This window comes from Chiloscyllium plagiosum, chromosome 5 (genome assembly GCF_004010195.1).
Source record: "Chiloscyllium plagiosum isolate BGI_BamShark_2017 chromosome 5, ASM401019v2, whole genome shotgun sequence".
NCBI classification, from domain to species: Eukaryota; Metazoa; Chordata; class Chondrichthyes; order Orectolobiformes; family Hemiscylliidae; genus Chiloscyllium; species Chiloscyllium plagiosum.
The window spans coordinates 111,166,618-111,179,902 of record NC_057714.1 but is presented as its reverse complement, the minus strand read 5'-3'; the positions used below and the strand labels follow the sequence as shown (position 1 = coordinate 111,179,902).

Here is a 13,285-nt window from a genome sequence, read left to right as displayed (position 1 = left end):
TTTTTCAAGGTGCATGTATTTCTGGCAGCGTCTCGATCTTTCTTTCTTTCTCTTTTGCTCTCTCTCTCTCTCTCACTCACTTGGAGCCAGTGTTGTACAGCTGATACCAGGGTGCTGCTATTATTCTCTCTCTCTCTCTCTCTTTCTCTGAAGCAAACATCCGGGTTTCCCAGCTTCACCGCTGGACAAGCTTTTTTAGAAGCCATTTTGGACTGGGTTCAGTTTTTTTTCCCGTGGATTCACCACACCGCCGGCCATTCAAAAAAAAAATAATTATGACCCATTCTCTGCTAAGGCTGAACGTTTGCCAAGCTCTGCCGCTCCTGGAGTCAAGATCTAGCTCTGCGTTTGCTGCTGTGCACTGGGGATTGCTGAGCCAACAGTGAACTTTCTTTTTGTGTGTTGCATTTACCGCAGGGAGAAATAATTATACATCTATCTATCTCATCAATTATTTTGGAAGAAAGGGGAAGAGAGAGAAAGAGAAAGAGAGAGAAACACACAAACACACACACACATACAAGCGTCAAAGGAGGAGGAGAGAGGAAACGCAACAGAAGAGGAGGAGAAGGTGGTGGTTCTAGGAACAACAACAAAAAAAATAAGCAACTACTTGGTTTCTGTGTTGTTTGTGCCTGAGTGTTGGACTACTTACAGAACGTGGAGATCAACGGGCCCTGGTGCCAACTGTGTGTCATTTTATTTCTCTCCAGCTCTATTTCTCTCCCCCCCCCCCCCTCTCCTTGGAGTGTGTGTCTTAAGGAAGAAAGACACACGTTTTAAATGTTGACGAACTGAACAGATACCCTCGCCCGCAGGAAACTAACCCCACGTTTGGTGTATTTGAATATGATTGCTTGCTGGTTGACTTTTGTACTTCTGACAACTTTTTCTACAGGTAAGAAGAATTGGCGGTTGTGAGACCCCCCCCACTAATTATTTTGTCTCTTACACAGACTGTGAAATTAATCTCAAGACTGTGGAGAAATTCGGGGGTGATGAGTGTGGGGGTAGAAAGATTCAGAGATTCTACATCTCTACTGTGTAGCTTTGATTTTTTTTTGTTGGTTTATAAATGACTACAGATGCTTGTGGTTTGTTCTGTGGGAGGTGACAGGATTTCTGTGTGTCTGTGTGTAGTTTGAGTTTAACTTTGTATCGTATTGGGGAGTCATTGTGGTTTTCCTATTGCTGTGTGTTGATTTCCCTCTCTCCCTCCTCAATTGATTCACGTGGCCTGATTTGTAAAGTGGGGCAGCTCGATTTTCGGAATACAGAAGGCACGGATAAGATTTTATCTAAGAAAATAATTTTAAAATCGGGAACATTTTACATTGTACATTCCTCCCTCTATTTTTATTTCGTAACGGGGAAAGTTTTGGCTTAGCTATTTGGAGTTGGAAAATGCCCTGAACCCTTTTCTTTGTAAACTTAGTGTAAACATCCAGCTTCTGTTTTTTTTTGTTGGTTCCACTATCTTATTCAAAGGAAGTGGGTGCGGAAAATTCCCCCCCCCCTTTTTTTTTAAAAAATAAGACGATTTCTTCCCTCACAGCCCCTTTGTTTTGATATCGCAGCATGTGTGTGTAAGGTGGAGGAATTTATTGCAACCTCTTGGTTAGAGATAATGCCCAACTTTTCACGGGACAGCTACTTTTGTTTTGGTTTTGCGATGTGGTTGCCGTCTCGATGTTAATCCGAAACATTGAAGTTTTGGGGGAGATCCCTGCAGCATCTTTTGAGTTGGTTATGGGGGAGAGGGGGTGTGTGTGGGGAGGGATTGTAGGGTGTTGTGGAGATATCAACAGAAGCTGATCGGGTGGTAGTGGAAACAAAGACGATCCGTCCACTGGAAACATTTTGTTTTGTAATATAGTGGGGAAGATCAGCTTTGCATTCTTACACGTGCATCCATAACCAAACACACACTGGCGTCTCTTTAGGAAAATTGCGCGTAGCCTCATTTGGACTGGGCAATTAAATATGCACCAAGCCCCTTTCTCTTTATTTATGGTCGATTCCACTCTATGGTTTTAAATTATCGTATTATTTTTGTTAAAAGAAACCCTCTGTTCTCTTAACCCAAGTTTGCACGTGTTTGGAGATTAGCCTTTGTGTATTTACGTTGAGGGGGTATGTATGTATGTATGTGTGTGTGTGTGTGCTGGGGGAATTGTCACATGGCTGTTGGATACGAAATGAGAAACCACTGGAAGGGGGAAGGGAAGGAGAGCCCGGGCTAACATTGTGTTTTAAGGGAGAGGGAGGAGAGCTGTAACAATTCTCAGCCCGCTGGAGTGAGAACATCTGATTCATTCTTTTAACCGAGGGAGCACTGTGGTCATCTGGAGGGGACGCGGTTCAGTTTCACTGTAAGGGAAACGCTGGCGAGAATGGGTGAGGCGCTTTTTATTAACTGTTGTTAAACTTTTAATTCGTTATTTTAAAAAAAAATCTGCTTTGGCAATCCCGGCGGAATAACGTGGAGCGAATGAGTTGAAATAAAATAGTCCATTGTGTCCAAAATGGTGCTTGTGTTTCTGTTTTGTAATGCCTGGATTAGCTCATCACTTGGTGCCTACTTTGGTTAGCACCCCCCACTCGTTTGATATTGTTAAAATTGTGGCAACATGTATTTAAAAAAAAATGTTGTGAAGACGTGTTAGGGAAGCAGGAACTGCTGCAGGTTGTGGTTTTTCCTTGAGAGGAGATTAAAAGTTAACCTTTAGAACTGGATTCAGACACAGCCACACCATCTAGGGAAGTGTGTAAGTGAAATAACTTAGGGTTTTATAATAGCCCATAGCTTCTGAAGTTGATTTTATTACTGGGTGTCAGATCTATTGATAAATCTACTCATTTGTGGCATTTACTGACTGAAAACATTGTGTTGCAATTCCATCTCCACTTTCTGGTTAAGTGGTTTGTTTGTTATGTGATTTAACTTGATATATATGGGGGGGGGGGGGAGAATTGTTTTCTCCTGCAATGTTACATGCTTGCATTTTCACATAACAACAGTGTCTGGGATGTGATGTGGTTTCTTACTGGCAGCTGGTTTTAAATTTCATTTAAGGGGAAAGTAAATGAAGGCAAAAGGGATAGAAACGAGTTTAAATACCTTTTTGGCCTGAATGGCCCACTTTTGCATTTAGTTTTGCTCCTACTAATGTTTTGTGGTTTTTGTTTGTCTCCTCAAACTGTATTATCTATGCTGCTCACTAAAGAAAGAAGCGTACCTTTACACAGTCCTATCTATTTTTGTTTCTCAACTGGTTGTGTTCTCAACTTTGTTTAAATGTAATATTTGTGCCAAAAGCTGAAGTGTTTCTTTAACAGAAAAAAATTATAAAGCAGAGTAAATAATGTTTGTTTATGTTGGATGTGTAATACCAGGCAATAATCATTTCTCTGCCTTTAAATGCTCGAGGTTAAATCCCATGCCCGCACACTTTATGTGACATCTTCCTTACAATGATTTTATTTTCATCAGTGCTCAGCAGCTCACCACATGGGCATGATTATAAACAGGCTGTAAAGGCTACTTTTTCAAATAAACGTTCAATGTTTAATTTTAGAATGATAAATATTTGAATTCTGCCCCTATGCCCCCCACAGACTCTTGCTGCCAAAAAAAGACTGCTGCTTTGTTGCCCCTGAATAAAATAAAATAATATTTCCTTTGCTTTTTGAAGCAAGGTTCTTTCACACTCCTCCTGCTTTCATATTAGTCCACAGTCCCATTTGACCAGCTGAAGTGAGTCAAAACGTACAGTGCAAGTTGTTTCTGAAGAGTGTAGTCTATAAACTAGCTGCCCTTCACATTTTCAAAGTCCTGGTTTTACAAGGTACAATCAAAAAAAACATGAGCCACCTGCTGTTCTGTGAGCCCGTGTTTTGAAAATCCCTGGATTAAATTCTTGCCCTCCTGAATTTCTGTCAACATTTCTGAAGCGAATTTTGCAAACTGTACCAATGGGCAATTGCTTATCATTTGCAGCTTTGGACCAAAAATGGCTACTTTTTTTAAAAAGTTTGTTGCAACTTTCATCACAAAAGAAAAGTCAATACTCTGATCAGATTGTTTTATCTAATTTACTATGAGAGCTTAGGTGTGTTCTCACTACTTTTGTGATGAATGTGTGATCAATAGATATTTGGGTGCAGACTGGCATTTGGCATGTTAAGAGCATTCTGAACCATATGCTTCAGTGATTATGGATCTGTTGTTTGTAGGAGCAGTTCTGGTGTTGCTTAAGAGAATTATACAAAATTTGAAATGTGTTGACCTAAGTCTGTTGCTCTTAATCTGTCGTGTGACAAATAAGCTGCACAAACTGGTTTGGTTTAGATGAGATCATTCTGAATGGAGTTATTTTACAGCTTTAATCTTTATTCCATTAGACTGCTTTTACCTTTCTCCTTTTTCTGTTTGGTTCTTTTTGGGTATATTTTGCGATTTTAAGTGCCCAATGGAACCCATATGGCACCTATTAAAGAATATTGTAATAACACACTGAGCTCCAATCTTCTCCATTCTGTTTACTATAGAAAGCAGCCCATTATACTCTTGTCAATCAAGCGAGCATATTACTTGACAGTAATGACACAAAATGCTCAGTGCTCTTGTCTATCTCTAACATAACCAAACTCAACAACTGATGAACAAGAGGAGCTGTGAAGAACAAAAAAAAACCCTCCTTATTTCACAAAACGATGGTAACGCTGGAAAAGTGTTGGGAAAGTGGTCTTGAGCTTCAGCTAATATTTCAAGAGCATGAGGAGAATTTTGGGGACATCTTTTTAGATGAGAGCTGGGCTGTACTGGCATTCCTAAACCAACTGGGCTTTAGCTATGGAGGCTTGTAAAGCCATTGGTTTTGATTTTTAAAATTTTTTTTTTTTGTTTGTTTTGAAACTCTTCCAGTAAGCATTTTGTACTCTTCGTAAAATAGGGGAGTGATTGAAAAGTTTGAAGTGCTGGAGTCAGATTCAAGTGATTGATTTGCCCAGAGTAATTAAGGTCTGGTGCCTATTCAAATTCAAAAAGTGTGGTGCTGGAAAAGCACAGCTGGACAGGTAGCATCCGAGGAGCAGGAGAGTCGACACTTCGGATATAAGCTCCTTCGTCATTCGTGATGAAGAGGAGTCGTATTCTCCATAAGCAGAAGAATTGAGGTTTTGAGCATAAGCTCAGGAATGATGAAAGGCTTATGCCTGAAACGTCAATTCTCCTGCCTCTCGGATGCTGCCTGGCTGGCTGTGCTTTTCCAGTGCCACACTTTTTGAGACTGATCTTCAGCATCTGCAGTCCTCACCTTTTTCTCGCATTCGGCTTCCTCAAGGCACAAACTGCGCCATTTTCCAGGACTTTTTTCCTTACTAAAATAAAGAGTTGCCCTTTATGCAGTCCTAGCTATTTTAGTTTCTCAACTACCGTGTCCTCAACTTTTGCTTAAATGTAATAGAGTCATAGAGACGTACAGCACGGAAACAGACCCTTCGGTCCAACTCGTCCATGCCGACCAGATATCCCAACCTAATCTAGTCCCATTTGCCAGCACTTGGCCCCATATCCCTCTTAAACCCCTTCCTATTTGTATACCCATCCGCTCTCTGCATGGAAAAAAGTTGCCCCTCCTGTCCCTTTTAAATCTTTTCCCCTCTCATCTTAAACCTATGCCCTCTAATTCTGGACTCCTCTACCTCAGGGAAAAGACCTTGGCTATTTACGCTGCCTACATACAATAGTGTATATCTATCTATTTGGGATTTTTTTTTCTTGGAAAATGGGGGAAGTGCTATATCTCCCTGTCAACATAACCAGTATATGCTTAAGAGACATGTTCACGATAATGTTGCTATATCTTAGCATGTGACCTGAGGTTAAAGGTCTCATTCTCCATCTTACCTCAGATCACTTGAAGCACAGAAAGTTGAGATTATTTTTTAAACAGCTGAGAAATTAGTTGAGGACGCCAACAAAAACTCAGACCAAAGTTTCAAGTAATTCAGCACACATTTCCAGCCAATGTCAAAATAATTTAGAAATTACAAACCAGTTAATGTAACATTACTATCTCTGGAACCTATTCTTAAGGGAGGTTTTTTTTGTTCATTCGTGGGACATGGGTGTCGCTGGCTGGGCCCAGTATTCATTGCCCATCCCTAGTTGCCTCTGAGAAGGTGCTGGTGAGCTGCCCTCCCGAACCGCTGCAGTCCACTAACTAACTAAACCACTGTGCAATCAGACAAAATCAATACAGCTTTCCAAAGGTAAATTTATTAGACTTTTGTTAAGGATGTAATGAGATGGTTAGGTAAGGGAGAACTAGAAAATGGAGCACGCAAGATAAAAGGTTCATGGACAAAACCAGAAATTGCTGTAAAAGCTCAACAGGTCTGACAGTATCCGTGGATAGTACTTGGGTCAAAAGTGTTTCTTTTAAACAGGGAGAAAAAATTTGTGAAGTATTGAACACTAACAATTTCAACCACCTCCTCACCCAGCATGGCATCCACTGTTCCCCCAATCCACCATTTTGGAAGGTGGCGCCTTGTGAGTTATTTCTTCGCAAAGCTGACCCTTCCCTGACATCTGGCACGATTTGCTACTTGTTTAGGTTGGCAGATTTCAATTTGCTCTCTTCCCATTCCTGGTGCCAGTTTGGCCTAACTAGCAGCTTCACTCCTGTGTTGCCACCAAGCTCACCAGCATGCCCCTGCTGTCTCAGTCCCAGATGGCACCGAATTCCAGCGCCCCTGTAGTCTTCCTGACCCAGGTTGACTCCTGGTTTCGCCACGCCCTGATTTTTAATTTAATAAAAAACATCTTTGTTTTCAAATCCCTCTTCGGCCTTGCTGCCTCTATATCCCTATTGTGTGCACCAGGCCCACGACTTTGAGATCTCTGCATGCCTAGTCCCTTTATTTTATAGCTCCAGCACCCCTCTGTCCCTGTGGAGATTCCCCTCAAACAGCCCTCTGCCTCTCTACTTTTTTTTTAAAAATGAAAGATGCAATAGAAGAATCAAACCCTCCCTGACACTGCCCCCGTCAGACTCTACTCTGTACTGTCCCCATCCAAGGAAAGCCCACTGTGTTGTTTTAAAATGGCAAAGTAAACGTCTGCCCCACTCTCGAACCGAAATAAAGTCCCAGTGACTGGGTGGGAGGCAAGCAAATAAACAAAAAAACTGCTTTCCTTAACTTCGTTCCCACCAACCACTCTTGGAGCGGGGACAGTCGGGGTTGAGATATGGAATAAGCGTTCCACCACTCAGTCGAACGCAAGGGAAAACTAAATATCAAACTCCCTCAGCTCCGTCCCTGCCAAACGTTCCCAGGACGGAGACAACAATGACCTAAAGGTCAGAGGGGAAAGGTACCTCTACCAATTGCAAAGGAAAACAAAATTCCCCTTGCACCGACCCCTTCAAGCACTTCTTGAGAAGGGATAATGCGGGGTTAAAATAGAAGCCCCACTGGGCTCCAAAGTTGATATGCAGGGAAAATAAATCTGCCCTCTTCCGGGGTCACCAAACCAAAAACAACGTAAACTCAAAATCAAACGGAAGCTTGTACTGTGGAAGCAAAGAAACGAACTGAATCAGAATGGTGTTATCCAAGGCTGATAGTGCACTGCAAACGCTGTGGTGCCCATCAGTCACCAAAGGCCTACACCGTAGCAGTGAGCATCGCCTGTTCCTACTGCTGTACTTCTCTCTTCTCTTTCAAAACCTGCTCCTTAAACCAAAGTTTTGGTCACCTGGATTCTGTTTTATAACTCCATTGTGAAGCACCTTTTTGGGATGTTTCATTATGGTAAAGATGGTGGATCCATGTATTTCTTTTAAAACTAGATTATAAAACTTCTGAAAAGTACATTTCTGGAAACCAAAATCAAAAATGTGGGGGGTTGAGGTGTAGTGGCCCTGCGGATATACGTATAACCCTCCAGGGCAGATGGTGAAATTTGACTTCAGTTAAAAATCTGGAGTTAAAAGCTAGTTGTCGATTTGTGGTTTTTAAAAAAATAAACCCATTACTAATGCCCTTTTTTTTAAGAGAAGAAAATCGTTGGCTTTACCTGGTCGGGCCTACATGTGACTCCAGGCCCACAGCAATGTGGTTGACTCACCCATCCCTAATTGACCAGAGGGTGGTTAATAAACACTGGGCCTAGCTAGTGAGTTCGCATCCTGCGAATTAACTTTAAACCAAAGGCAAACAAATACAATGTTTCTACATTGCCCATGTAACAATGTTAGGTGCCTCAATCCAATTTGTAACATCTGTAACGTTTACACATTTCAGCGACTAGTGTCTGCCCTGAGGGTTTCTTGAAGTTACCAGGCTAAGTGACTTCAGATAGTGCCCATCCCCCCCATGTCTTTGTGGCAGGTGGCCCCAAGCATTACGGTTTGACTGGATGTATTGAAGTCACGTGACTAAGTACAGTGAACATGATTTGGAGCTGCCGGCGTTGGACTGGGGTGTACAAAGTTTAAAAATCACACAACACCAGGTTACAGTCCAACAGGTTTAATTGGAAGCGCACTAGCGTTCGGAGCGACGCTCCGAAAGTACAGTGAAAAGCTTTGTTTTGTGAGCAGTACAGGGAGATCATAGCGAAGAAGGACATGCTGAACATTGGGGGCTTAGACAGAGCGAGGTGTACAAGGGTTATGGCTGCACAGGAGGTGTGCAAAGCAAGATCAACATTATTTGAAATTAGAGAGTCCATTCATCAGTCTAATAATGGCAGGGAAGAAGTGTTCTTGAAACCATTGGTGTCAGTGTTCAAGCTTCTTTATCATCTGCCTGATGGAAGAGGTTATAACTGGGGTGGGAGGGCTCTTTGTTGGCAGCGAAGTGTAAATGGATGGGAGGTTGGCTTCTGTGAAGGTCTAGGCTATGCATGCAACTTCCTGTAGTTTCCTACAGTCCTGGGCAGAACAGTTCAGAGTTTTGAGAGTCAGTCAGCACCTAGTTGTTAACAGTACAGAGGAGATTCACGAGGTTGATGCCAGAAGTGAGAGGATTGTCTTATGAAGAGAGACCGAGCAGTTTCACCTGATACCATCTGGAGTTCAGAAGGATGAAAGGAAATCTAGTTGAGGTTGATAATATGTTAAAGGGGATTGACAAGGTAGATATAGAGAGGTTGTTTCCCCTTGTGGGGCATTCTAAAATAAAGAGGTCATAGGTTTAGGATTAGAGGTAGCTGATTTAAAACAGATGAGATTAGATTAGATTCCCTACAATGTGGAAACAGGCCCTTCGGCCCAACAAGTCCACACCGACCCTCCGAAGAGCAGCCCACCCCCCCTCAGACTAATGCACCTAACACTATGGGCAACTTAGCGTGGCCAGTTCACCTGACCTGTACATCTTTGTGACTGTGGGAGGAAACCGGAGCACCCGGAGGAGACCCACCCAGACACGGGGAGAATGTGCAAACTCCACACAGTCAGTCCCCTGAGGTTGGAGTTGAACCTGGGACCCTGGTGCTGTGAGACAGCAGTGCTAACCGCTGAGCCACCGTGCTGCCCAAACTTCTCTCGAAGGGTCAGGAATCTGTGTGGAACTCACCCCCCCACAGTATGGTGGATGCTGGGACTGAGTAAATTTTAAGGAGGTGATAGATTTTTAATTAGTAACAGATTGGTGGGTTATGCGGAGAGACAGGAAAGTGGAGTCGAGACTGAGAGGAGATCAGCCATGATTGTGTTAAGTGGCTGTGCAGATTCAGAGGGGCTGAATGGCCTGCTGCTCATAGTTTGAATGGCCTTGGAAGGTGCAGTCTGCTTGTCCTCATTTGAAGACAACTCTTGCATGTTTTGGGCAGTTTTTCACCACGTTGATGGTTTCCCCCAGACACATCTGATGTTTGTCTACCTGTGTGTCCCTGGGAGCATCCTGAACAGCATAGGATGACCTTCAACAAATGCCACGGCATCTGTTCCCCTGCCCTCCTTGAGGAGAGCATGCAGTTGTCTGCAGGAACAATTTGACGGCAGTGCCCTTGCCACCAACCAAGCTACATCGTGGTGCTTGTTTGAAAGTTCTAGTGATGGATTTATATAAACTCACTCTGTCTTGTGTTCTCGGCTCAGCCCAGCTGCAGTGTTTTTTTGATTTTTGCATCTTTGCAGACTCTGCAGCTCCATTCAGAGTTAAATATAAAACCCACTGACTGAGCTATGCCCATGTGGAATCACCTATTTAGCTGCCTATTGACGTTTCAGAGTCTTCATGTGGATGCGGGAGCTGTATGATGAACCAGCTCTTCCATGGAGTTTTACGTGGGGATGGTGTAAAATAAAGATAAGTGAGGAGGGAGAAGCAGTGGGAGCCTCTCCTGTTGTCCACCTGCATTGTCGGAAAGGGCTGAGGAAAAATAAGGTGAGAGGAAGAACAGAAAGAAGGATAAAATGTGCCTGTACCCCCCAGGGCAGGTCATTGGTGGCTGAGTTCATTGTGCAGTATTGAAGGGCTCTGGCCCAAAACGTCGATTCTCCTGTTCCTCGAATGCTGCCTGACCTGCCGTGCTTTTCCAGCAACGTGCACAACTCTGATCTCCAGCATCTGTAGACCTTGGTGACTCTTGCATTTGGATTGGGCCCATTGAGATACCACATCACTGTTGCCCTGAGGATAGTTTAACAGTTGTGCTATTTTCCACAGTTGCATGGTCATTTATTTTGTTTTTGCACAGTTCTTGACTGTAACTTTTGAAAGGATCAATTTCTAACCTCGCGGGGAGAAAGAAGGCCACACTCTCACACCTAGCCCCTCTCGACGGGGTGAGGTAGAGCAGTTGAATTCCTCCCGGGTTTGTACCACTTCAGTTACAAAGACGGGTCCTTTTAATGAAGGCAAACTGAGTCGAGGCCTTCCTTTGCTTGGGCTCTGAGCTCCTGAAAAGGCTGTCATTAGTGCTACCTTCTGTGCAGACAGCATGCTATAGATGACAGGGCAATGCCCACGTGTGGGTACAGTTGACTAACAGTTGGCATGAGGAGAATGCAGAGGCTGGCGCTCTCTTCACCTGGTGAGCTTCTGTTACTGCCAGGAATTTCCGGATTGCACCGTCACTCAATAGACGCGGTGTTGCTAAGTAACAACAAGCCAGCATTCTCTCCCGTTGGGAGACAGGATGGACTGCAGGTGTTGGAAGCCAGCGTCAACAGACATGAAGCTGGGCGAAAGTGGGTACTGCAGATGCTGGAGATCAGAGTCCAGATTAGTGTGGTGCTGGAAAAGCACAGCAGGTCAGGCAGCATCCGAGGAGCAGGAAAACTGACGTTTCGGGCAAAAGCCCTTTATCAGGAATGAGGCTGGGAGCCTCTAGGGTGGGGAGATAAATGGGAGGGGGGTGGTGGGGCTGGGGAGAAGGTAGCTAAGAGTGCAGTAGATGGATGGGAGTGGGGATGAAGGCGATAGGTCAGAGAGGAGGGAGGGTGGAAAAGCACAACATTCGAGGAGCAGGAAAGTCAACGTTTCGGGTGGAAACCCTTCCCCAGTCCTGACCAAGGGTTTCGGCCTGAAACGTTGACTTTCCTGCTTCTCTGATGCTGTCTGACCTGCTGTGCTTTCCCAGCTTCATGTGTTTTCTCTCCTATTGGAAAAAGTACTAATTCTCAAAGAGAAAAGGAAAAACCTACATTTACATAGTGCCTTTCATCACCACTGGATGCCTCAGTACTTAAGCCAATGAAGCATACTTGCTGTAGCACTGTAGGAATCATGTTAAAAGTTACACCACACCAGGTTATAGTCCCACAGGTTTAATTGGAAGCACAGTAGCTTGTACCTGAAGGAGCGTCGCTCTGAAAGCTAGTGCTTCCAATTAAACCTGTTGGACTATAACCTGGTGTTGTGTGATTTTTAACTTTGTACACCCCAGTCCAACACCGGCATCTCCAAATCATGTAGGAATCATGGCAGCCAACTGACTCTAGCAATCTTCCCACCAACACCCACCTGATCATGCCCATGTCCTGTGTTTTGTTAGTGATGGGGTGCTTTGAAGGACATGTATTGGGCAGGAGGAGAACTCCCATCCTGCTTTTCCAAATGGGGTCTTCCTACTTGAGCAGTTTAGATTAGATTCCCTACAGTGTGGAAACAGGCCCTTTGGCCCAACAAGTCCACACCGACCCTCCGAAGAGTAACCCACCCAGACCCATTTCCTTCTGACTAATGTATCTAACACTATGGGCAATTTAACATGACGAATTCACCTGACCTGCACATTTTTTTTGGACTGTGGGAGGAAACCGGAGCACCTGGAGGAAATCCACGCAGACACAGGGAGAATGTGCAAACTCCACGCAGACAGTCTCCTGAGGCAGGAATCGAACCCGGGTCCCTGGTGCTGAGAGGCAATAGTGCTCACCACTGAGCCACTGTGCCGCCCAGGTGGGGATTATGGTTTAACTGAATTCCATCGAAAAGACACAGCTCTGACAGTGCGGTGCTTGTTCAGGACTGGTTTGGAGTGTCAGCTTTGATCTATGGGATGGCGGCGCAATGGGTCATTGGTTAGTACCGCTGCCTCACAGTCCCAGGGACTTGGTTCGATCCCACCCTCGGGTGAACACCCGTATGGAATTTGCACATTCTCTCTGTGTGGGTTTCCTCCGTTCTCTCCCACAGTCCAAAGATGTGCAGGTTGGGGTGGATTGGCCAAGCTAAATTACCCATCGTGCCCAGGGATGTGCAGGCTAGGTGGATCAGCCACATGAAATGCATGGTTACAGGGACAGGCTGGGGGATGGATCTGGGGTGGGATGTGCGTTTGGAGGGTTGGTGTGGGCTCAATGGGTTGAATGGCCTGCTTCCAAATGCAATTTGTGTTTAAGTCCTGGAGTGAGACTTGAATCTGGAACCTTGGGCACTGCACAGAGACAGGCACGCACTCTTGCATGTACTGGAAAGAGCACCTCAAAAGGAGTTTGAAGGGTAGGGTAGGTAGTTGATCATTGTGCGTTTGTGGAGAAAGTGAGGACTGCAGATGCTGGGAATCAGAGTCCCACTTTTTGACGTTGTATGCAGTTAATAAGACAAATGCACAATGTCCATAACTGGAAAGTTTTTCATCTAGTGTTTTGTTGTGCAGTCACTGGGCTCCCGGGCTGCGTCTTCAGTCTCCCACCTTTTTTATCTGGGAAGATCAAATCCATTCACGAGGTTTTGATGGCTCTGATTCAGTTTCGGAAGAGGTTTGTACTGGAAAGTTGGCGCTGACCTCGGGTGAGGAGCGGGCAGCCATGAGGAC

General features: G+C 44.4%; 1 protein-coding gene across 1 annotated transcript in view; it reads left to right on the top strand.

Moving 5' to 3' along the window:
- Nucleotides 1-119: 119 nt before the first annotated feature.
- The window catches only part of LOC122550141 (activin receptor type-2B-like), a 170,268-nt gene continuing 157,102 nt past the window's right edge, over nucleotides 120-13,285 (top strand). The window contains exon 1 of the mRNA XM_043690786.1: nucleotides 120-898. Coding sequence (XP_043546721.1) covers nucleotides 850-898 — 49 coding nt within the window. The 5' untranslated portion in view covers nucleotides 120-849. The remainder of the gene's footprint in view (nucleotides 899-13,285) is intronic.